The 26,291-nt window shown below is 46.4% G+C and overlaps 1 protein-coding gene across 8 annotated transcripts in view; it reads left to right on the top strand.

The window, feature by feature from the left end:
* SGMS2 (sphingomyelin synthase 2) overlaps positions 1-26,291 on the top strand; it is a 281,894-nt gene that overhangs the window by 243,774 nt on the left and 11,829 nt on the right. For all 8 annotated transcript variants that reach the window (XM_029596777.1, XM_029596783.1, XM_029596773.1 and 5 more), the window contains one exon: positions 25,317-25,483. In XM_029596777.1, coding sequence (XP_029452637.1) covers positions 25,317-25,483 — 167 coding nt within the window. The remainder of the gene's footprint in view (positions 1-25,316; positions 25,484-26,291) is intronic.

Genomic DNA, 26,291 nt, shown 5'->3' with positions numbered 1-26,291 from the left:
TCACCAAAACATATCGACCCTCCACATCCCGGATCTCAGATAAAATATCCACCACTACAGAGCTAGCAAACAGGATCCCTACCCCATTATATTTATATTGAGGAGTAGCTGCAGCATGGAAAACTTGGGGATACCCCTTAGAGGTTAATAACCGTGCGTAGCGTTTTCTAAGGTGTGTTTCTTGGCAAAAGATAATATCCACCTGATGATGGGCCATATCCCGCATAAACATTCGTCGTTTGTGGTAAGTGTTAAGACCCTTTACATTAATAGAAAGCAGTTTTAATGGCCTCATAGCGGATTGTGGATGAGCATTGCTATACCCCCCAAGACATGCCCGGGGAGGCCATGAACTAAGCCCCGTAACCAGCGCGTGGTAGACCGACCCTTACCTTTAGAAAATATGCCTAACCCCAGCACATTCCCACTCCCATAACCCCTCCCATCCCCACCCAACTGCTCGCCACTCTGCCTCGAGTGGAGCTCCTCCATGGGAGACCTGACGCCACCATATGACCGAAATAGGGTCCCCCCTCCTCCGCAGAGATAACCACATAAAATGGGACGCCCTTTACATTAAAGGGGAAAACAGGGGTTCAAAACTTCAACCAGCAGAACTCGAACAGTAACAACCAAACCAGGTGGGTAAACCCCGTTATAAGCCGCTGCAGTCCTCGAGTGCTGCTTAGGATAGCACTCCCACTGAGTCTCATTCCATCAGAGGCTGATCAGTCTAAAAAATAAAAACCTGAACATAGTCCCCTGTGGACTCATCCTGGTTCTTTGAGTCCTGCTGGACCCCCAGATCTGCGACGTAGTCGTTTACCGCCATTATCCACTCGCTTCCACCTGGGCCTGTCACTCTTCCGAGTACCGCTCGCTGCAGAGGCTTCACGGAGTCCCTCCGGGTCTGAGGCTGGTAGACCCGCTGCCCGCAGGATATCCTCAGCTTCCATTACTCGCTGCACGCGGGATGACACGCCATTAATAGTAAAGTGGAGGCCAAATGGAAAAAGCCATCGGTACCTAATATTATGGGAGCGGAGAATGCCAATAACATCTCTAAATTCCCGCCGTTTGCGGATAGTGGAAATAGCCAAGTCCTGAAACACCTCAATTTTACAGTTCTTCCAGTGGATAGTGCCCATGTCTCTCGCTGCCCGGGCCACTGCTTCTTTAACCAGGAAACTATGGAAACAGGCTACTATGTCCTTGGTTTGATTATTCCGCGGGCTACCAAAGGCTCTGTGTGCCCGTTCTAGAACCACTTCCCTCGGCTTCTCTGCAGTCCCCTCCGGGTCCAGCAAGTGGGCACAGATGCCTTGCACCACTTGTGTGCAGTCACGAAAGTCCTCTCCCTCCGGCACCCCTCTAAACCGTAAATTCACCCTCCGGTTTCTATTCTCTAGGTCTTCGATGTGAGACTGTAATTCTTCGTGGGAGTCCTTAAGCTGCCCCAGCTCTTCCCGCACAGAGTCCAGCTCCATTTGCGTTTCCTGCAGGCCGCGCTCAGTCTCATCGGCGCGCCTCTCCAGCTCCCGGACATCCCTTTTAGTGCTCTCAATCATATCGCCAAGTTCTTGGCGAAACCGGGCCATATCCCCCCGCAGCTCTTGAAACCAGGCCCGAAACTCATACCTGGTGGGGACCTCCGAGTCGAGGAGCGGCTCTGTAGGCTCCGATTCCGCTGCACTCTCCGGGACCGGCGCCATCTTGTCTCCTTCCCCGAGCGCCGCGGCTGTGCTAGCTGCCGCGAAAGAGAAGCGGTTGAGATCGGGTTTTTTCCGGGGGGTAGCCATCCTTAGAGCCTGGAGACCTTAGATCGGTGGGATGCTGGTGCCCCGGACCGGAGGATACCGCGATGAAGGCGGATTAGCGGCGGAGGAGGGGGGAGCCGAGGTCTTAGGCGGCCATCTTGGTGGGTGACGTCACTGGTCTCCGCGACTCCACCTTTAACGGTGGTCCCTCGGGCTATGCCTCTGCTTCCTTCTTCTGTTCCGGGGCTACTTGCTCCAGGTCTCCATAGAAGAACTGGACCGGATAGTTCAGGAGGCCATCAACAAGGTGATGCAACGACTTCAGGTTCCTCCGACACCGGTACCGATTGCGGAACCGATCACGACTCGATTCCAGCAGCATTAGCACTGCTGCTCTCCAGGATGGAAGCGCTCATTGCCGCTTTTCCACCGATGGACCCTGGGTCACCGATGGCTGCGGTACCCTCCCCGCTCACTCTGTCATCGGGAGGAGAAACACCGTTTCACATTCCTCCTTTGGGAGTTCTGTCTCAGCCATCGATACCGATACGTCCATCACGACTGATCCAACCATCAGTGCCGATATGCCCGTCGGTACCACCGAGCCATCCATCGATGCCCTCGATGCCTGCGCCAGTGCCTTCAATGCCTTCATTTGTGCCTCCAATTATTCCTTCGATTCCTTTGGAGCCTAGACCAGGACCTTCAGGTATCCCACCATCCCGTCCCCTCTACATCCTAGAGGGGCAGGCGCTGATCCCTATGATACCTGGACTGATGATTCCTCACCAGACACCAATGATTTGGCTTCACCACCTTCACCCATTGAAAGTAGAAAGCGTTCTCCTCCAGAGGACCTTTCCTTTATAAATTTTGTGAAAGAAATGTCTGAATTGGTTCCCTTCCAATTACAGACTGAGCAGGATGATAGGCATCAGATGATGGAATTGCTCCAATTCCTGGATGCCCCCAAAGTAATAACCTCCATCCCTATCCACCAGGTTCTTCTGGATCTCCTAAAGAAGAACTGGGAATATCCTGGCTCCATTGCTACAGTCCAGAGGAAAGCTGACACTACCTATTTGGTGCAGTCAGCTCCGGGCTTTCAGAAACCACAATTGGATCACCAATCTGTAGTGGTAGAATCGGCACAGAAGAGAGCAAAGAGGTCAAAGCCTCATACTTCTTTTCCCCCTGGCAAGGAACAGAAGTTTCTAGATGCCATTGGCCGCCGAGTCTACCAAGGATCAATGCTCATCTCCCGAATTGGCGCTTACCAACTCTATATGACCCAATATAACAGGGTCATTTTTAAGCAGATACAAGACTTTACAGACTCCCTGCCTCAGCAATTTGAAGATCAGCTCCAAACCCTAGTAAACAAGGGTTTTGAGGCAGGCAAGCATGAGACCAGATCTTCTTATGATATCTTTGATACTGCTACAAGGGTATCTGCAGCTGCTATTTCGGCAAGAAGGTGGGCCTGGCTTAAGTCTTCTGACCTTCGCCCTGAGGTACAAGACAGGTTATCTGACCTGCCCTGTGTAGGAGATAATCTGTTTGGCGAACAGATTCAACGGACGGTAGCGGAACTTAAGGACCATCATGAGACCCTAAGACAGCTCTCTCTGATGCCTTCTGACTATTCTTCTAAACAGCCCTTCAGAAAAGACTCTAAAAAGTAATTCTTCCACTCGAAGAAGTCCTACCCGCCACCAGCCAGATACCGTGCCACGAGACTTTTTCAAAAAGCACAGTCTCGTCAAACACGTAAACAAAAAACGCAAGCAGCTCCACAGCCAGGGCATGATTCAGGTTTTTGACTTCCACCTAGAGAGCAGCAGCCAGCTTCCATTGCCTCATATACCAGTGGGAGGTCGATTGTGCCACTTTCACAACATATGGCACTCATTCACCTCAGACCAATGGGTACTGGTGATAATTGCTCAGGGTTACCATCTGAACTTTCTCTCCGTGCCACCGGACTCCCCACCTCTCGACGTGGAGAACATCCGATCACTCCATCCATCTGGATCAAGAGGTCTCCCTCCTTCTCCAGTCCAAGGCAATAGAACCCGTCCCCTACTCTCAGCATGGCCTAGGGTTCTATTCCCGGTACTTTCTAATCCCTAAAAAATTGGGAGGTGTTCGTCCTAGTCTGGACCTACAAGCCCTCAACAAGTACCTTCAGCAAGAGAAGTTCAAGATGGTAACCTTACGCTCGCTTCTTCCTCTTCTACAAAGAGGAGACTGGCTCTGCTCTCTGGACCTCCAGGACGCATACATTCATATTGCGATAACTCCATCTCATCGCGAATACCTGAAGTTTCTAGTAGGCCCCAAGCACTATCAATACCAAGTGCTTCCATTCGGCCTAGGATCTGCGCCACGAGTCTTCACAAAATGCCTCGTAGTAGATGCAGCCTTCCTCAGGACCCAAGGTGTTCACGTCTACCCCTATCTAGACGACTGGTTAATCAGGGCTCCCACTCAGCAAGCTGCTCTGTCGTCCCTCAATCTAACCTTACACACTCTAATTTCCTTAGGATTTCTCGTCAACTACAACAAATCCTACTTAGTCCCATCTCAAACCTTGTTGTTCATTGGGGCAGACTTGGACACCTTGCAGGCAAAGGCTTCCCTGCCTCGACAGCGAGCCATCACTCTCGTCTCTCTTGCACACCAGCTGCAGTCTCAGCACTCCGCGACTGCCCGCCACTTTCTCATCCTCCTGGGACACATGGAGTCCTCAGTTCAGGTCATATCAATGGCCCGATTGGCCATGAGAGTCATGCAGTGGACTCTACGGTCCCAATGGACTCAAAGCATTCAGCCCCTGTCGACCATTGTCCATGCAACCGACTCACTCCGTCAGTCTCTAGCCTGGTGGACAAATCAGATCAATCTCCTCCGCGGCTTGCCCTTTTAGGCTCCAGACCCTCAATTAATTCTCAACACTGATGCTTCCAACCTCGGATGGGGAGCCCATGTGTCCGTTCTGCAGACACAAGGCTCTTGGTCTCCAGAGGAAGCCAAACACCAAATACATTTCCTGGAGCTTCGAGCAATCAGATATGCTCTCAGGGCATTTCAGGATCACCTCTCAAATCAAGTTATCCTGATCCAGACGGACAACCAGGTGGCCATGTGGTACATCAACAAACAGGGAGGCCCGGGCTCCTTCCTTCTGTGTCAGGAAGCAGCACACATATGGGCGGAAGCTCTCTCCCATTCGATGTACCTCAGGGCCACCACTTGCCGGGAGTGGACAATGTGTTGGCAGACAAGCTGAGTCGCATCTTTCAACCACACGAGTTCAACCCCTCGGTAGGGAACTCCATCTTCCAACAATGGGGATATCCTCAGATAGACTTCTTTGTGTCTCCTCAAAATCGCAAAGTAGAGAACTTCTGCTCTCTCATTCGTAGCAAACACTCTTAGCCCAGAGACGCATTCTCCCTCTCGTGAGCAACCGGTCTACTCATAAGAACATAAGTTAAATGCCATACTGGGTCAGACCAAGGATCCATCAAGCCCAGCATCCTGTTTCCAACAGTGGCCAATCCAGGCCATAAGGACCTGGCAAGTACCCAAAAACTAAGTCTATTCCATGTTACCATGGCTAATGGCAGTGGCTATTCTCTAAGTGAACTTAATAGCAGGTAATGGACTTCTCCTCCAAGAACTTATCCAATCCTTCTTTAAACACAGCTATACTAACTGCACTACCTACATCCTCTGGCAACAAATTCCAGAGTTTAATTGTGCGTTGAGTAAAAAAGAACTTTCTCCGATTAGTTTTAAATGTGCCCCATGCTAACTTCATGGAGTGCCCCCTAGTCTTTCTAATATCCGAAAGAGTAAATAACCGATTCACATCTACCGGTTCTAGACCTCTCATGATTTTAAACATCTCTATCATATCCCCCCTTAGCCGTCTCTTCTCCAAGCTGAAAAGTCCTAACCTCTTTAGTCTTTCCTCATAGGGGAGCTGTTCCATTCCCCTTATCATTTTGGTAGCCCTTCTCTGTACCTTCTCCATCGCAATTATATCTTTTTTGAGATGCGGCGACCAGAATTGTACACAGTATTCAAGGTGCGGTCTCACCATGGAGCGATACAGAGGCATTATGATATTTTCCGTTTTATTCACCATTCCCTTTCTAATGATTCCCAACATTCTGTTTGCTTTTTTGACTGCCGCAGCACACTGAACCGACGATTTCAATGTGTTATCCACTATGACGCCTAGATCTCTTTCTTGGGTTGTAGCACCTAATATGGAACCTAACATTGTGTAATTATAGCATGGGTTATTTTTCCCTATATGCATCACCTTGCACTTATCCACATTAAAATTCATCTGCCATTTGGATGCCCAATTTTCCAGTCTCACAAGGTCTTCCTGCAATTTATCACAATCTGCTTGTGATTTAACTACTCAGAACAATTTTGTGTCATCTGCAAATTTGATTATCTCACTTGTCGTATTTCTTTCCAGATCATTTTTAAATATATTGAAAAGTAAGGGTCCCAATACAGATCCCTGAGGCACTCCACTGTCCACTCCCTTCCACTGAGAAAATTGTCCATTTAATCCTACTCTCTGTTTCCTGTCTTTTAGCCAGTTTGCAATCCACGAAAGGACATCGCCACCTATCCCATGACTTTTTACTTTTCCTAGAAGCCTCTCATGAGGAACTTTATCAAACGCCTTCTGAAAATCCAAGTACACTACGTCTACAGGTTCACCTTTATCCACATGTCTATTACTCCTTCAAAAAAGTGAAGCAGATTTGTGAGGCAAGACTTGCCTTGGGTAAAGCCATGCTGACTTTATTCCATTAAACCATGTCTTTCTATATATTCTGTGATTTTGATGTTTAGAATACTTTCCACTATTTTTCCTGGCACTGAAGTCAGGCTAACCGGTCTGTAGTTTCCCGGATCGCCCCTGGAGCCCTTTTTAAATATGGAGGTTACATTAGCTATACTCCAGTCTTCAGGTACAATGGATGATTTTAATGACAGGTTACAAATTTTTACTAATAGGTCTGAAATTTCATTTTTTAGTTCCTTCAGAACTCTGGGGTGTATACCATCCGGTCCAGGTGATTTACTACTCTTAAGTTTGTCAGTCAGATCTACCACATCTTCTAGGTTCACCGTGATTTGGTTCAGTCCATCTGAATCATTACCCATGAAAACCTTCTCCAGTACGGGTACCTCTCCAACATCCTCTTTAGTAAACAGTGAAGAAAAGAACTCATTTAATCTTTCCGTGATGGCCTTATCTTCTTTAAGTGCCTCTTTAACCCCTCGATCATTTAACGGTCCAACTGACTCCCTCACAGGCTTTCTGCTTCGGATATATTTAAAAACATTTTTACTGTGAGTTTTTGCCTCTACGGCCAACTTCTTTTCAAATTCTCTCTTAGCCTGTCTTATCAATGTCTTACATTTAACTTGCCAACGTTTATGCATTATCCTATTTTCTTCTGTTGGATCCTTCTTCCAATTTTTGAATGAAGATCTTTTGGCTAAAATAGCTTCTTTCACCTCCCCTTTTAACCATGCCGGTAATCGTTTTGCCTTCTTTCCACCTTTCTTAATGTGTGGAATACATTTGGATTGTGCTTCTAGGATGGTATTTTTTAACAATGACCACGCCTCTTGCACACGTTTTACTTTTGTAGCTGCTCCTTTCAGTTTTTTTCTATTTTTCTCATTTTATCAAAGTTTCCCTTTTGAAAGTTTAGCACGAGAGCCGTGGATTTGCTTTCTGTCCCCCTTCTAGTCATTAAATGAAATTTGATCATATTATGATCACTATTGCCAAGTGGCCCCACCACCGTTACCTCTCTCACCAAATCCTGTTCTCCACTGAGAATTAGATCTAAAATTGCTCCCTCTCTCGTCGGGTTGTGCATCTCTACCAGCAGATGGAGACGGAGCAAAGCTGACTTTGCAGTATATATACTCCTGCAGTGACTTCAGCCTGCTAGTATTCTCCATCTCCAGCAGATGGTAGACTTGCATCTACCTATGGGAATTGCTTTAAGTTTTAGAAGGAGAAAAAGGAAATTTAATTTTCCCCACTCTCCTGCAGTGATACCAAATGGTTCCTCCCCCAGTTGAGAATTCCTGAGGTGATTTCCGTGGACCCTCAGATGAGTATCTTGGTCCAACAGTTGCTTTTTCAGCCAGCGTTGAAACAGCAGGTGCAGGAAGCAGAGCACGGCAGTGACGTATATGTCCTCTTCCCCCCGAAGCCAGGAACAGGCTGAGCTCAGGTAAAGCTTAAAAAAAAAATTGAGAAGGGTTTTTGTAGGCCGCCTCCTTCCTCTGGTCTCTGTCCTCAGTGTGCCGATCTGATGTTCGTTCTCGGCCCCAAGGGAGTTTAAGGGACATGGGCAGCCTGGCATTTTGAGCAGTCCTTTTGATTAGGCCCCACTCTTAGGCTTTTCTCTGTGTGCTGCATGGTAGGCTGCAGCAGCCGTTTTCGTGACTGTTTCCTGCACGTTAGGCTATCTTCTTCAGGACCATCAGTTCGTGCAAGTGTGTCCTGCTTAGGCATCCAGTTGGTAGCGGTGTCTGATTTCAGCGCGCATTTGCCTGTACTCATGATCTGGGCTAGGGTGCTCAGTTTTTGGGCGCTCATTACGCACAGGGTTGTGTGTTTCAACTTTGGGATGTCTAAGTTTAGGATGCCTAAATTTTGAACACATATTTTTACAGCGCAAAGTCAACTGGATGTACACATTTTAGTCTCCTGTTAAGCATACTGACAGAATAATGGCACCTATAGCTAAAAAATCTAAGTGCCTTTCCCTCTATACTGCCTGTCATCTCAGCCTGGTGTTACCGCTAACTTGTCCCAGCTCTGCTTAGAGGCTTAGGGTGAATTGCCTTTGTCTGATTTTACTAAGCCCAGTTCTTCCCAGCATGCTGACAGCCTGGGTAAGATATGTCAGAAGGGGTGCCTGACCTTGGAACTTCCTTAACTGGTTCGTCAGTAGGGGAAGGTAGTTCAGGGGGCACAGGACAGATCCTTCTGGTTTTGGCATGGATCCTTCTGCCTTTCATTGGGTGGAATTTTTTCAAGGATTGCAGTGCTTTTTTCAGGCACAGTCCTTGGCCCAACCAATCTTGCCAGGTAAGAGTCGCAGGAACCATATAGGACTATGTTGCAATTCTTTCATAGAAATGAGTTACTGCCTCTGATTTCCCAGACATTAAAGATGCTGGGAATACCTGGTGCTGATTCCATGTCTGAGTCAAAGAAAAATCCTATTATGGTTTCTTTGCGTAAAGCCTCTTCTTTTTTCCCTGTTTTAGAAGCTATTCAAGAATTGATTGATCTTGAGTGGGACACTCCGGAGGCTCATTTCAAAGGGGGTTGAGTCTTGGAAGGCCTATATCCCCCTGGATCCAGTGGCGAGAGAGCAGTTGAGTTTTCCAAAAATGGACATGCTTGTGTGTGCCATGCCTAAGCGGACAACTATCCCCATGGAGAGAAGAACAGCCTTGAAGGATACGCACAATAGAAGGATTGAGGCCATCCTTAAGCAAGCATTTGAAGCAGTGGTGATTGACCTTACAGATAGCTTCCTGTTGTTCCCTGATGGCTCGCTCCTGTTTAATTCGCTTTCAGGAGGTTGACGAATCTGGAGTGAATTCCAGGGCAGTTATGGAGCCAGCAGCCACCTTTTTGGCAGATGCGGGCTGCAATTTGGTCTTCAACTCAGCCAGAGGGATGGCTTCGGTAATAGCGGCCAGGCATCAGTTATGACTGAGAAATTGGTTAGCCGATGCGACCTCCAAGGCTAACCTTACAGAGTTGCCCTTTAAATGCTCATTCTTGTTTGGGAGCGAGTTGGAGAAAATATCTAATAAGTGGGGCGAGTCTTAGCATGAAAGGTCGTGCTAGGGGATCCAAGCGTTTTCGACCCTACAGAGGAGCGGCCTTTCAGAAGACTCAGCCTTTTGGTAGGTCTCAGTCCTTTCAGACAGCCCAGGTGGGGCGCAGGCTCAGGTAGTGTAACTTCCCAAGCCTCCCAATGAAGGTGTGCCGACTCACTCCTGGGAATAGGAGATAGGGGTTCACTTCTCTCTCTTTTATCATTGTTGGGTCGAAATCACGTCAGATCAGTGGGTCTTGGAGTTGATATGAGATGGATATGTGCTTAAGTTTTGCAGTGTCGCTCAGAACATGTTCATGGTGTCTCCTTGCCACTACCAAGAGACAGGCGGTGGAGTGCACATTGTCAAGGCTCCTCAAGTCTGAGGTTTGTGATTCCAGTGCCCACATCTCAAGAAAATATAGGCTGATATTCCATTTAATTGTGCCCAAGAAGGAGCGATCCTTTCATCCCATTCTGGATCTCAAAGGGGTCAACCTTCATTTTCGCATGGAAACTTTGCACTCAGTGATAATGGCCATGCAGTCAGAAGAATTTCTGACCTTCTTGGATCTGTCCTAGGCGTACCTGCATATTCCCATCCGGCTGGAGCACCAAAGATTCATGGTCTTAGATTGTTGTCATCAGTTTTAAGCACTACCTTTTGGTCTGGCCATTGCACCCAGAACATTTTCCAAGGTTATGGTGGTGGTGGTGGCTGAGTTGAGAGAGGATGGGATCCTGGTACATCTGTACTTGGAATCTGGCCAAGAGCAGTCTTCAGTCATCTCAGTCACTAGAGTATCTCGGTTTGACACGAAGTAGGGCAGGGTTTTCCTGCCGAAGGGTCATATTCAGAAGTTGATGGCGCAGGTAAATCTAGTGATGAACACAATTTGCCCGACAGTATGGTCCCCCCTGGAAGTGAGGCCATGGGCTAGGGTGCATATGCATCCTCTTCAGTGCTTCCTGCTGTCTTGTTGGAGCTCTTGGTCTCAGGACTATTCGATTCGACTCCACCTGCCAATGGATATCTGTTCTCAACTGCAGTGGTGGTTACAAGCGGATCATCTAAGAAAGGGGGTTTCCCTAAAATCTACACACTGGCTAGTACTCACAACAGATGCGAACCTCTAGCATTGGGGAACTCACTATCAGGAACTGATAGCACAAGGGTGCTGGAGTGCAGAAGAGTCTGGAACATCAATTGGCAAGAAGCCAGGCTGGTCTGGTTGGCATGCTTGCAGTTCGGCGACATGTTGCAGGGTCGAGTGGTCCAGACAATGCAATGACAGTGGACTACATCAGTCGGCAGGGAAGAACCAAGAGCCAGCAAGTGTAGTAGGAAATAGAACAACTTATGGAATGGGTGAAAGTGCATCTTCAGGAGATCTCAGCCTCGCACATTGCAGGAAAAGGAAAAGACAATGTAAGAGCAGACTTTCACAGCAGGCAGAGTCTGGACCCAGGAGAAATGGGTATTGTCAGACAAGGTGTTTCAGCTGATAGTGGATCACTGGGGCCTTCCATTTCTAAACCTGCTGGCAACTTCTCGCAATGTAAAGGTTCAATTTTTCAGTCACAGGAGAGATCTGAAGTTATTGGGTATATGTGCTCTTGTGCAAGAATGGCTGGAGAACAAATTGCTGTATGCATTTCCCCCATGACCCATGTTGGGCAGAATGGTTGGAGAGTCGAGAGTCACAGAGGAATGGAGTTTCTGGTGGCCCAGGAGACCATGGTATGTGGATCTACGAAGGCTCCTGGAAGACTCCCCCCTCCAGTTTCTGACGCACAGGGATCTGTTGCGGCTGAGGCCTGTTCTTCATGAAGATCCGACTCTATTTTGTCTTACGGTATGGCCCTTGAGAGAGGGCTTGCTTGCTGAAGGGTGGATATTGTACCGTGGTGATTGCCATTTTGCTCCAAGCGAGAAATTTCTCCACTTCCTTAGCTTATGTGCAGGTTTGGCAAGTGATTGAGGCTTGGATTGAAGATCGAGGTGTTCTTCCTTGTTTGGTTAAGATCCCGCTCATTTTGGATTTTTTGCAGGATGGATTGAATAAAGGATTGACCCTTAATTCCTTAAGGGTGCAAGTAGCGGCTCTTGCCTGTTTCAGGGGTCTTGTGAATGGTGAATCCTTATTGGCTCATCCATTTGTGACCCATTTTTTGAAAGGAGTGAAATATCTTTGTTTTCCCTTGCAGTTTACCAGTACCCTTATGAAGTCTTAATCTGGTTTTGGATTTCTTAGTGGGCCCTACGTTTCAACCTTTGCATAACTTCTCCTTGTGGTTACTACCCTTGAAAATGTTTTTTTTCCTGTCTATAAGCAGGCTGAATTAGCCATGCTGTCTGGGATGTCCTCCGATGGCCCTGGGCAGAGCTCTGGTGACTGCGCGTCCCTTCCTGCGCGAAGCTATCTTCCTTCGTCTTTTTTCTTCCACGCTACAAGCTGCACGCGGAGCTCACTCTCTGTCATCTTCCTTTGATTTTTCTCCTCGAGATTTCAAACCAAACGGCACTTTTCAGTACTAACATGGCCCTGAAGCCGCCAGGTTTCAAATACTCCAATGCGAGAAAAATATGTCCATTGTGGATGGATATAATTATTGTTACATCTGCCTGGGCCCGGACCATGACCAGTCGTCTTGCAGGGACTGTGGTCAGATGTCTCCCCGGGCCCAGCAGCACAACACATGTATAAGAAAAATGTCTATGAAAATATTTTGAAACTCCATTATCACATATTCCTTTGCGTATCTCTTGATTGATCACTGTTGCCCATTTCACCCCCAGCCCTTCCTTTCTTCCCTTCCCCCTCCTCTTTTTAACCACTCCCACCACACCCCCTCTTTAACACTTTATTTTTTTCCCTTTTCTCATATATAATTTTTCCCTCCTCTCATGTTAAAATTGTTTCTACAAATCTTGTTATATATTTTTTCCAATGTTACTTCTCAATGCTACCATTTATTCATGTTGATCAATTTTAATGTACATTTTGTTTTCGTTCTGTTTTGTTGTTATTATCTGTTATCATGCCAATTTAGAACATATTCTTTTTACCGTTTTCCCCCACTCCCCACCCCCTTAACTCTTTAACCACACCACCCCCTTCCCCTTCCTTGTCCTCCCCAATTCCTTCCCCACCTTCCCTTTGTTCATTTATACAGACACGTTTTTCTTATACATGTGTTGTGCTTTAATACATTTTTTATTTATTTGTCTTTTATATACATGTGTTTTATTCATATGCACGTGTTTTCTTATATTTACAAAATGTATTTCTTCTTGGGTTACTGTTTGTACTTAAGCAGCATTACTTGCTGGTCGGTGACTTTTTGTTATTTGTGGATCCTTGGTTACCTTATGATCACTGTTGTTTTGTTTTATTTGTTTTATTGACAATTAATTTCTTGGGTGTCTGTCCCTCCTGATGCAGCCCATGTGGCAGGGGACCGAAACCTACTTTACCAAGTCGTGAATAAAAGGTTGAAATGCTTAGATTTCTCACCTCTTCGTTTCATTTATTGATTTGTTTACCACAAGGATCCGTGAAAGTTTAGCGCTATACCATCTGATATTTTTTTGGTATCACCACCTAGTATACCGCTCTACATCTCCACTTATTATTTACTTTTCTTGATAGCACATTTGTAAGGATAATGAAGTACAAAAGAAAAACCTAAGGATACAGGATCTTTGTGTGCAGGACACACCCCTAAGCTGGGGACTCCCAGATATCATGGCTAATTCAGCCTGCTTATCTAAGGGAGGGGGGAAGCAAGATTGCTTAGTTAAATGGTGTTTTTCATAGATAACAGGATGAATTAGCCATGCTGACTGCCCACCTCCCTACAGCCTCTCCAGTCTTCAGTCTTCGCTCTGCTGGATGAGCTAGGTTACAGACTGAAGGAAGATGGCATCCTACTGGAAGGGATGCCAAAGCTCTGTGATCTTTAAAAAAAGCTCTGCCCAGGGCCAACAGAGGACGCCCCAGACAGCATGGCTAATTCATCTTGATATCTATGGAAAACACCGTTTACGATAAGCAAACTTGCTTTTCTTGTGGTGATTTGTTTGGCGCTTAGAATATCCGAGCTGCAGGCCTTGTCTTGCTGGGAGCTGTTCCTCCGAGTGACCCCAGGGGCAATTCGGCTGCGTACTGTTCCTTCCTTTTTGCCAAAGTTGGTCTCAGATTTTCACTTGAATCAGTCCATTTCCCTGCTCTCTCTGGATAGGCAAAGAGATGCGGTAGAATATTGCTTGTTGCGACCCTTAGGTGTCAAGAGACATATCGTGAGGAATCTGGAAGTTTTGAAACCTTTCCAGAAGACGGATCGCCTGTTTGTCCTCCATGGTGGAGGTAAACAGGGTGAGCCGGCTTCACAGGCTACAGTAGCTCGCTGGATTAAGGAGGTAGTCCCAGCCATATATGTGGGTGCTGAAAAGCTGTAACTTAAGTTCAGCAGTGTCATGGGCGGAAATTAGATTATCTCCTGTCGACATTTGCCGAGCCGCGACATAGTCCTCCTGTCACACCTTTTCCAGGTTTTATCGTCTGGATGTGCTGGCCCGGCAGGACGCAGCCTTTGTGAGTGCGGTTTTGACAGGATCACAGGCTGTAGCTTTGGTACATCCCACTGGTTCTGAATTCATTGTTCTGGACGCTAAGAAATGAGAAATTGCTACTTACCTGATCTGATAATTTCCCTTTCTTTAGACCAGATAGATGAATTCAGCTTCCCGGCCTTGGTGCCAAATTATTCTGCTATGGTCCTCCTGCGTGCTTATGTGTTCCAGGGGTTACTGGTAAGTATTAGTCCAGTCCCTAGGTTAGTGTTGATACATTCTTTGTCTGAGCTCAGTGTTTCCTGTTGGCTGAGTACTGAAATGGTTATCTGTTAAGTTTTTGCTAGTCTGTCCCACAGTTGGCTTTTGACGAGAATACTGGCAGGCTGATGTCACTGCAGGAGTATATATACTGTGATGTCAGCTTTGCTCCGTCTCCATCTGCTGGTAGAGGTGCATAACCCACTGGTTCTGAATTCATCTGTCTGGTCTAAAGAAAAGGAAATTATCAGGTAAGTAGTAATTTCTCAGTTTATTGACAAATATTTCCATCTTTTCTATTACATTATAAATCTTGCTTGTATCAGTACAATTTTTTTCTTTTATTAGGTAAGGAAAAGCGATCTTAAGCATAAGTACAGGGAGGAGATCTCGGGGATGAGGAGAGGCGGAGGATGAGGATCAGGAATGGGGAGAGGAGGAGAGAGGACTGGATATAGGGAAGATGAGGGAAGAGGGAAGAAAGTTTTTGGGGATTGAGGAAGGGGAGCAGGGAGCAGGTAGTGTTGATAGGTAAGTTCCAGGACCTGGGGAGAAGGGAGAGGTAGGAAGGATTGGAGGCTCCTGAATCTGGGAGATAGAATCCAAGATCAAAAGAGTGAGGATATGAATTGTGGTGGGAGGAAGTGATAAGAAGGCAGGTGTCATTATTGTGCTCTGGTCCTGCTCTCCCTTGCATCCCCTCTGTAACATCTCACCTAATCTGGCACAGACACCCACATACCCAACACCAATCCTCTCTTTCTCACACACAAAATCACTGCCTCCCTCTCCCATTCCCCTCTTTCTCTCTCACACAGACATACACCCTCCAGCTGATCCCCTGTCATCTCCCAGTGATCCCCATTCAGTTCCTCCTAAATTCTTCAAAATGATTCACTTTGCTTTCTCTGCTCCAGGCTCACCCCCTTCTCTCTTGTTCCCTGCAAGTTGCCTGGGAGGGGTTGGGGCAGGAAGCAGAGAGCTGTTCTCTGCTGAGTGAGATTCAGTACAGCTGTAAGGCAGCAAACCTTCAGCCAGCCTTACAGCTCCATGGAGCTTACAATCTAATCAAAACTCACAGACTAGAAATGTTGTTTTGTTTTGTTTTGGTTTTTTTTAAGTGAACAAGACGATGTTTTGGAAAGAGACAGGCTTTAAGAGTTAAAAGAAACCTCATTCTAATCACAAATCAATACATACAGGTCTAAACAAAAATAACAAAATATATGTAATGGTTCCTGGTACTTTGTTCAATAGATGCTCAAAACAAATATTTCCAGTAAAGCACAATGTGTAATTTTTTATTTGCTCATGCATGGACACTTTATGCCCATAAATTTCCTGGCTGCAGAAAATTATATAGTCAAATGCAAAAATTGCGCACATGTGTTTCCAAAGCCAAGAAATATATGTGCATGTGCATATGAAAAATGGAACAGGAGAACAGCAAGAGTTGCTGGCAGCTGGAGTGCACATACCCTCCACCACCATCACACACATACACACACCTCCTGCATACCTCCCAACAGACTCACATTTGCCCCACAGACAATTCCTCCAAAACACAACCCACCCAGCACACATACATACACAGACATATGCATACCCCCAACAAATACACTCACACATCCCTCACACACTCCAAACATTCCTCTGCACACAATTATTCCAATGCACAACATATTTACACTTACCGTCACACACACACTGCAAAATTTAAACAAATCCTTCAAAGAAATATCCCCCAGACATATATCCATATATAGCTCTCCTTTCCCCTACATCCCCCATATATGCACAAATATGCACATCTCTCACACACCACCCAAATCCATCATGCGTGCTTACATCCCCTAGACACGCCCACTGGTATTCACATTCCCGTTATCTATCCCTTAATACACACATGCATACTCCACAAGCACAGCGCTACGCTACCATTCCCAAAAAAAAGACATATTCCTCCATACACAATTCCTCCAAAAAAAATCCCATTACACACACAAACTAAACACCCCCTCACACAAACAGCTCCTATTACACATACACACAAACATTCCACATTCATAATACCCCACCACACACACATATACACGCCTCTTCCCATGTAAATATAATGACATAAATTATTCCCAAAAAATTATTTAAGGGAGAGTCAGTGACTGAAGTATATGGCAAGTGCATCCTTTCCCTTGCAAATCATTTCTGGACATAAGATATGTTAGGAAATGTGAACTCTTTTTCCAGTCTTGTCGTTTGATGCTCTTATATGTGGTGTTGATATTTCTGTGACCATACTCTATTATGTATTATTCCTCAAATATAAAATATTGGAGGTAGTCAAACTCGCAGGTCACATCCAACCTGCAGGAGTGGGTCCCAGCAACATCTGGCATTGGCTGCTGTTTGCATGTTTCCTGCATCTGCTGTGAGGGGGAAGCAATAGCAGGCAAGGGGGAGCCACTGTGGTGCTCTAGAAGGATCCCTCCCCATCCCCCACCCCCCATCCCTCACTCCTCTTTGGATCTCCAGGTGGGGCTGGGGATGGGGACTCCCTCCAGCCCAACACCACCCAATGTGGCCTTATGGCCAAAATGTTTGCCCACCTCTGATGTATACCCTAGGACTATTCTCAATCATCTCAAATACTGTAATTGTTAAATTCAGTAAGAGGTAGCACTTTATTCATAAGAATTGCCTTGCTTGGTCAGGCCGAAGTGCAGCATCTTGTTAAGCGGTTTTCCAGTTGCCATTAAATTCTCTTTTCTTCTGGTGTATGGGTGTTGCTGCAGAGTCCTTTAGTGCACAGTCAGTGAACCATGAGGCAGTTATCCAGTGGTCAGACCACTTTAACAGTGCTAGAGCAGAGCTGGAAATGTAACCAAGATTGTGAAGTACAGTCAAATGATTTAACAGTACATCTGCTCTAGCAGATGTTAAGTGCAGTCTAAGTTTTACATTACAGAATTTTAAAATACCTTCTGGGTCATGCTTCTCAGAGCCCCTGTAATATGCAAAATTCCTTTAAATGCTGACCCCCAAGATGATGGTAACATGATGCTCTCTAACAAATCACACAGTTTAGGATTTTTGTGAATTTATAAATAAAATGAATGAACCAGACCAGTAAAACTGTTCTGATGTCATACTTCCTTGCCTGATTATCCCCAAATAAGAGATCAAATGATTTATTGCTTATTCTTTTCCTATGAAATCTGTATATGTATGTTCTTTTAGTTTAGCTATGTGTATAAGCAGATTAAAAGCCATGCTGTATTAGCGCTTATGAGTCCTGTGGATGCTGCTAGGCTCGCGTTGCATTTATGTCTGATCTCCTCCACCCTTGTAATCAGAGTATCCTGTACATGAACAAAATGCCATTTACTCTGTCTGCTTCCTGCATCGTTAGAACCAATATACTGCAGCTTGGCAAGCTGAACACTTATCACCAGCCTGAGCTACAGGCTAAAATATGCTGCACAGATTTCTTTGGCACAAACTCATTATCTGCCAGTCTCCTTAGGAAAGATTGGAAAAAAGTGCAGCTGAAATCCATAAAACTGACAATTGATATGCCGTGTAATAGCTGAGAGGAGAATTTGACCCTTCTCAAACCTGTGTCTCAGAGCCAGAGGAGACATGATTAAAGTTCTTCAGAGGACCGACAAACAGGAACCATGCAGTCTTTTGCTCTTGGGCTGAAGGTGAGAAGAAGGCATGCGCAGAAGCTGAGGGAGGGCAGATTTAAGGGAATGTTAGGAAGCACCTATTTTTCATGGAGAGTGATGAGGCTGCAGAATTGTCTACCAGTTAGAACAGGGCACAAGTTGTGATATTGCAGTCAGCCCAAATCTGCAAAAGTAATTTCAGGGAGACTGAGGGAGGAAGGGGGTAGGGCAAGTAAGCAGATCATACCTCCCCACCCTATAAAAGAACAAAAAACACCAAGTAGCATCTAAGTTGTAATTACTATGCAGAGAACATAGAGTTGGCAAGAACAGATCAGTGCCACATGTTGATTCTTACCTATATATAACCAGTGATGCACTGCCAATTTCCTATCACAAGGTTCTCATTGTCTCAATGACTGGAGAAGAGCTAATTTGTATACAATTATTTAATCCCCTGCCACATCACAGCTACAGCAAAGAATACAATGTATGTGGAACACTTAATTTAAAATCAAATCCCGGTCAGAAGATTCTTGACAGGTTTTAATACCTTTTATTGGCTTAACAGAAGAATTTATCACATGCAAGCTCAATCCTACATGTTTGTTCTCTCACACACACACACAGGCTTTCCATTCCACATGCTCTCACTTTCAAACACACAGTACAGGGTGTTCACTCCTACATGTGCACTCTGTTACGCTTGGGCCCCGGTCAGGGGTCGTGAACACCACCCAGCAGGGTGGCTCCAGGTGGAGAGAGACAGGAAGCTAGAAACAGTGTCAGGTTCCAGGCTGGGTCAGGGCAGGCAGCAAGTATCAGAGTCTGGGTTCAGGCTGAGTCAGGGCAGGCGGCAAGTAGCAGTGTCTAAGTACAGGCTGGGTCAGGGCAGGCAGCAGGAGGAGTGTCTAAGTACAGGCTGGGTCAGGGCAGGCGGCAGTCAGCAGTGTCTGGGTCCAGGCTGGGTCAGGGCACAGTAAGCAGGGCAAGGCAGGTCAGAAGGCCCGTAGGCCACACACACACACACAGAAGGCCCTTGGCCACACACCATAAGCGGGGCAAGGCAGGTCAGAAGGCCCGTAGGCCACACACACACACACACACACAGAAGGCCCGTAGGCCACACACCATAAGCGGGGCAAGGCAGGTCAGAAGGCCCGTAGGCCACACACACACACACACACACACAGAAGGCCCGTAGGCCACACACCATAAGCGGGGCAAGGCAGGTCAGAAGGCCGTAGGCCACACACCATAAGCGGGGCAAGGCAGGTCAGAAGGCCCGTAGGCCACACACACACAGAAGGCCCGTAGGCCACACACCATAAGCGGAGCAAGGCAGGTCAGAAGGCCCGTAGGCCACACACACACAGAAGGCCCGTAGGCCACACACCATAAGCGGAGCAAGGCAGGTCAGAAGGCCCGTAGGCCACACACACACAGAAGGCCCGTAGGCCACACACACACAGGCTCAGATGGCCAGGTATGGAAATCAAGGAAGAAGGCCCAAAGGCCGCGCAAGGCAAGGCAAGGCCCGAAGGCCGCGCAAGGCAAGGCCCGAAGGCCACGCAAGGCAGGCTAGAGCAGGGAGCCCAGGTGAGCTCGATGCCGAAGCACCGAGGCAACTGGCAGGCAGGGTTATAAGGACACACCCAGAGCACAGAGTGGACAGATAAGATGGACTGGGCCTGTCCGGAAAGCCAGCACTAGAGGGACCCCTGGTGGTGAGGCGGTTGCACTGCAGCCAAAACTGTAACACACTCTCTCTCTCTCTCACACACACACACACACACACACACACGCTTCTCGCTCCCATGCTTTCTCACCTATACACACATAGGCTCCTCACTCCCATGCTCTCTCTCATATATACACATACATAGGCTTCTCACTCCCACACTCTTTATCAGGGCTCTCCCTCTCTTCTGGGCTTCCTTGCTATGACAGGCCACTTCTCTGGCTGTGTGGGATGAGCTCCGCGATGGCTGTCCTCTGACTGCATGGGATGACCTCCACAACGACTTTTCATCGGGCCTCTGCTTTTTGGACTGCATGGGGATGGGATGAGCTCCGCAATGGCCCTGTGACTGGATCTCTTTTCTCGGTGCCAGGCAACACTGATTGGGTAGGCCTGAGAGCAAAGTGAATAGGTCATGAACCACCTGTGGCTACGCCACTGCTCCCTACTCCTTCTTCATCCCTTCACAAGCTCTCTCATGCTTAAAATTCTCTTTACACAACACTCCACCTTCCTATCTGTCACCTCCATTGCTTTCTCTCATCTTTTTCTCTTCCCCTTAGTCTCTTGTCTTCCCTTTGGCTCTTCCTCTCGTCACTCTCCCCCAAAGACCAATCAATCAAATCTTTCATTGGAGCTGTCTTTCCTTACAGCTGAAGGCAGAACAATCATATAAAATAATCACATCACGAGGGCTTAATTTGTAGAGGAAGTGTAACTGTGGAACTGGAGGGAAGGGGGCAGGAGTGGGAGAGCAGGGCCAGGTTGAATGACTCTCTTCCAAACTCACACACACTTTATATTTCTCTCTTAGAAACATAGAACATAAGAGCAGATAAAGACCATATGGCCTAGCCACATCTCTTGCTCAGCATTATAGTCCCTACCACTACCTCAGAGATCCTCTGAGTTTGTCCCATACTTTCTTAAATTTAGGTGCTGTTCTTATCTAAACCACCTTTACTGTGAAGTTGTACTATGAGTCCATCACCCTTTCTATAAAGAAATATTACCTTAGATTGCTCCTACCCCCTTTCATCCTTATCCCATGACCCCTTGTTCCAGAGCCATCTTTCTATTGAAAGATGCCTGCCTCTTGTGTGCTTATTCCTTGCAAGTATTTAAATATCTCTGTTAAATCTCCCCTTTGCCTCCTTTTCTCCAGGATATACATGTTTAGATCTTGTTGCCATATGTTTTATATTGAAGACCGTTGACCATTTTAGTACACAGTATTCCAAATGAGGTCTTGCTAAAAACTTATACAAAGGCAATATCACCACCCTTGCCCTACAGGCTTTTCCTCTCCCTATGTACCCAAGCATAGGTTTCACTTTTACCATTGCCTTATCTACCTCTTTGGCCACCTTAAGATCATCAGATATGATCACTCCTAGATCCTGTTTCTGCTTTGTGCATAGAAGAACTTCATCCCCTGAACTGTAGTGTTGTATTGGGTTTTTGTAACCCAAATGCATGGCCCTGCATTTTATTAGCATTAAATCTAAGCTGCCAGACTCTGGACCATCCTCAAGCTTCAATAGATTCCTCCTCATGTTTTATATATCTTCTAGTGGATGTACAATGATGCGGATTTTGTATCATCTACAAAAAGGCAACCTTTCCCGATAATCCTTTTGCACTCTTTCTCTCTCTCTCACCAACATACTCTGTTTTTCTTCACATGTACAATCTTATACACAAACACTTTCTCCCTCACACTCACTCTCTCTCACACACACACTTTTATCCTCCTTGTGTTTCTTACCCCAGTGATTTTCCATCCCCACTCCCATTAATACTCGACCCCAAACCATCCTCCACTCACCTCTGTTGATGAGCTAGAGATGAAAGATACTAGGGTGAAGAGGAAGAGGGTAGGGAGAATGGGGCCCTTTCTCTCCACCACCTCTTCCTCTGTACCTTGATAGTTCTGGTCCTCCATCCCCAATTCCCTATGATTTCCATCAGTGGTTCTCATTCATTCTAACCTCACCTTGATTCCCCCCCTCCCCCTCCCCCAGTGGTCCTAGAGCTCCCAAGTCTCACCTCCCAGTCTTTGGTGGTTCTCAAGCACCACCCATCCACTGAATGTCACTAATTCCCATAAGCTAATAACTTTCCTCCTCTTCTCCCTTGCTGACCAGTTAAGTGCAGCAGTGGCACAGGCCTCCTCTTTCGGCCATCAGCCAGCTCGCCCTCTGTCTTAGGGGAGGAATGGTCTGCCTCGCACCACACACTCTTCTCAGCCTCCTTGGGCAAAGATGGGAGGGGGAGCCTGGAATTGACCTGCACTGCTTGCTGTGTTCTGCCTTTTGGGGTGGGGGTGGGGGAGTAGAATTCAGAAGGAGAGCAGTTTAAATTGGGTAAATGTTCCCTCCCATTATATACTCAAATAAGCAATTTAGGAATACTGTTCGATCAGAATCTGAATATGAGGGTACAGATTTGAACAGTGGCCCATGCAACATTCTTAAAGCTAAAAACAATTGCTTGTTTCACTTCTTTTCTGTCACCTCAGGACTTTCTCAGTTTGCAAATACAGCTGTTAAAGTGGTTTCTGACATTCATTATCATGCCCCCCATTACTCCAGTGTTTGTTAATCTTCACTGGGTACCAGCATATCAAATTTAAGATTGTTACTTTAATTTTTAGAACTATTCATGGGATGGGGCCTGACTATCTGAAGGATTTCATCTACCTTTATGTTCCTTGTCAGAGCTTTGCACTCCAAAAGTATAATGTGGTTGTGTGTGCTGTAATTTCATGGTGTATTTAGCTGATACTAGAGTGTGGGTGTGTTCAGCGGCAGGTTCAATTCTTTGAAATTCCCTTTCTCTAGAGTTGCATTTGGATGCTAACTATCTGATTGTTTTGAAAAAGGGTTCTTGGAGGAGAAGTTCGTTAACTGCTTTAGTCAAGTTTATTTAGGGAATAGCCACTGCTATTAATTGCATCAGCAGCATGGGATCTTCTTAGTGTTTGGGTAATTGCCAGGTCCTTGTGGCCTGGTTTGGCCTCTGTTGGAAACAGGATGCTGGGCTTGATGGACCCTTGGTCTGACCCAGCATGGTAATTTCTTATGTTCTTAAGGGTGAAAGCTGTTTTTTTCCTCCAAGCAACTGGATGAAGCTGGAGAGTTGAATATTAATTTGAATATGTGGGTTTGTTTGGTATACTTGTCTGTATTTTATGTTTATATAATAAATATTTCTTTGCCACTGGGAACAAATATTTCAGTCTAGTGGGTTAGAAGTGCTCTTAAACAAACAAACGCTGCATCTTTGTTCTGCTTTGATTGGAGTCCTGTGTTTTCTTATACATTTAATTTAAAAGGTGCAATAGACAAAACCATGACATACATACATAAAATGTGCTAGTGCTGTATGAAGATTTTATGTGTATAGCTTTCAGCATTTTTCTCTTTCTCGCTCTCTTTGTGGAAAGGCTTCACTAAAGAGCCATGTCTTTAAGCTCTTTTTGAAAGTCTTGAAATCTCTCTGTAGTCTTATCTCTATGGGCATGGTGTTCCATAGTAACGGTCCGGCCAATGATAGTGCTCTTTCTCTGACTTGAGTTAGTTTTCATATTCTGGACTGCAAGAGAGCTTTCGCCTTCTATTTAGAACGCACAGCTGGCCATTGACAGTCCACTCAGTTCTTTGTCTTTTGATCCAAATAGACTGGGCATGGTGGTGGATAAGCAAACCTTGTCTAACTGGCTAGCAGATTGTATCGCCTTCTGCTATGCTCAGGTGGGCCTTCAGCTGTCTGGCTGCATCAAGGCTCACTCTGTGCTGGCAATAGCAGCATTGGTGGCTCATCTGCGAGCAGCTCCCATCATTGAAATTTGTCAGGCCACAACGTGGAGTTCTCTTCACACATTTGTGGCTCACTACTGCTTAGACAAAGATGGGCGGCAGGACAGTGCATTGCCAGTCCATCCTGCACAATCTCTTCCACACCTGAACCCAACTCTTCCAGCTTAGAGCCCCTGGTTAATGCCAGGTGGTCTCCTACCAGCCAGCAGAGCCGCAGTTGTGTTGTGCCCATTGGCACCTTGTTCGGCATCTGTTGGGGGTCTCCTATTCGCAGAGACAGCCTGGAGCTTGGTATTCCACCCACATGTGAGGACTACCATCGTGCTTGTCCTAGGAGAAAGCGCAGTTGCTTACCTGTAACAGGTGTTCTCCTAAGGCAGCAGGATGTTAGTCCTCAGGAATTCTGCCCGCCACCACATGGAGTTGGGTTCTCCTTCTGGTTTGTTGTTTTATGTTTTTGCTCATAGTTTTTCTCTATGTTATGAGACTGAAGGGGGACCTCGTGCGGATAATGGAATGCTAGGCATGCTCAGTGTGCTGGTCAAAGCTTCTAGAAACTGACAAAAGTTTTCCATACCAGGCTCCATCGGATGATGTCACTCACATGTGAGGACTAACATCATGCTGTCCTAGGAGAACACCTGTTACAGGTAAGCAACTGCACTTTTCTTTTGATAGGAATAAGTTGGGCATCGCCGTTGCCAAGCAGATGCTTTCCAATTGGCTGGTAGACTGCACCTCCTCCTGTTATGTCCAGGCAGGACTGCATCTTGGAGGATATGTCAAGGCTCACTCTGTTCGAGTCTTGGCAGTGTCAGTAGCCCACTTGCGAATATTTCCCATGGAGAAGATCTGCAGAGCTGCGATATAGAGCTCCCTCCACAAATTTACATCACATTATTGTTTGGATAGAGATGCCCCATGATAGTAAGTTTGTCCAGTCTGTCCATCAGAACTTGTTTGAGGTATAGAAACACATTCTGTTCCTGCCTAGGGCCCATTGTTTGTGTTCAGGCTGACCTCTCTCTTGTTATCAAGAAAACATGTTGTGCCCGTTGGCACCTAGTTTGGGGTGTATTGCTGGTTCCCTTTTTTCATTGGGGGGGCAGCCTGTAACCAGGGATTCACCATGTGTGAGGACTACCATCCTGCTTGTCCTCGGAGGAAGTAGATTTGCTTACCTGTAACGGGTTCTCTGAGGACAGGATGTTAGTCCTCACAAACCTGCTCACCACCCCACAGAGTTGGGTTTCCACTACGTGGGTTTCTTCTCCTTTTTTACTTTTATCCTTGAATTCTAAATTATAAGACTGAAGGGGACCACATGTGGATACAAGGTTTATTGCATGCTGAGCATGCTCAGTGAGGCTCAGTCAAAGTTTCCCATGCCAGGTTCCATCCTATGATGTCACCCATGTGTGAGGACTAACATCCTGCTGTCCTCAGAAAACACCTGTTACAGGTAAGCAACTATGCTTTCACCTCCGTCCTTGTTTCTGTATTGGATATTTTGTTGCTACTTTGTGCTTGGATTCGATTTTTTATGGTGGTCCTTGAACTTGTCATAACTCTTGTGATTTCTCCTTGACAGATTCACCTCGTAATTTCTGGTGGTATCATCTGATGTGTTGGCTACTGAGTGCAGTCGGGGTAATTTGCATCCTGCTAGCACATGAACACTACACTGTGGATGTAATCATTGCATATTACATCACGACAAGGCTCTTCTGGTGGTACCACGCCATGGCAAATGAGAAGGTATAACATGGCTGTTTTTGTATGGACTGAATATTTTTTCTGTTGAATGCAATTACTGTGATACCCCTTTGCTTACCCTTCACATATACCAGTCCAACTCAATTTTAAATATCCAGGAAAAATTCAAAACAATATACCGTATTTTTCGCTCCATAAGACGCACCTGATCATAAGACGCACCTAGGATTCAGAGGGGGGAATTTTTTTAAAAAATAGTGTGCTAAACCGGCTCTGTTCCCGGGCGTCTGTGCGTCTTATGGAGCAAATTAGGGGTGTGCATACAATTTTTTTTGTCCCTGTTTCATTTTCGGGTCTGGGGAGGTCCATTTCGGTCCACTCCCCGGATCAGAAAACTTTTATCGTTCTCTTTCGTGAAAAAAAAAAAAAACAAAACCCCACCCTAACCCTTCAAATTTAATTAACTTCAACCCCCCACCCTCCTGACCCCCCCCCCCAAGACTTGCCAAAAGTCCCTGGTGGTCCAGCGGGGGTCCCGAGAACAATCTCCTGCTCTTGGGCCGTCAGCTGCCAGTAATCAAAATGGCGCCGGTGGCCCTTTGCCTTTACTATGTGACAGGGGCTACTGGTGCCATTGGTCGACCCCTGTCACATGGTTGGTGCCATTGGTTGGCTGCCATCCATTGCTCCTACCATGTGACAGGGGCCAATCAATCGCACCGGTAGCTCCTGTCACATAGTAAGGGCAAAGGGCCACCGGCGCATTTTGATTTCTGGCAGCCGACGGCCCAAGAGCAGGAGATCATTCTCGGGACCCCCGCTGGACCACCAGGGACTTTTGGCAAGTCTT

This window comes from Rhinatrema bivittatum, chromosome 1 (assembly GCF_901001135.1).
Source record: "Rhinatrema bivittatum chromosome 1, aRhiBiv1.1, whole genome shotgun sequence".
NCBI classification, from domain to species: domain Eukaryota; kingdom Metazoa; phylum Chordata; class Amphibia; order Gymnophiona; family Rhinatrematidae; genus Rhinatrema; species Rhinatrema bivittatum.
Note: the sequence above shows the minus strand (reverse complement) of the source record. Positions and strands in the feature narration are given on the sequence as shown.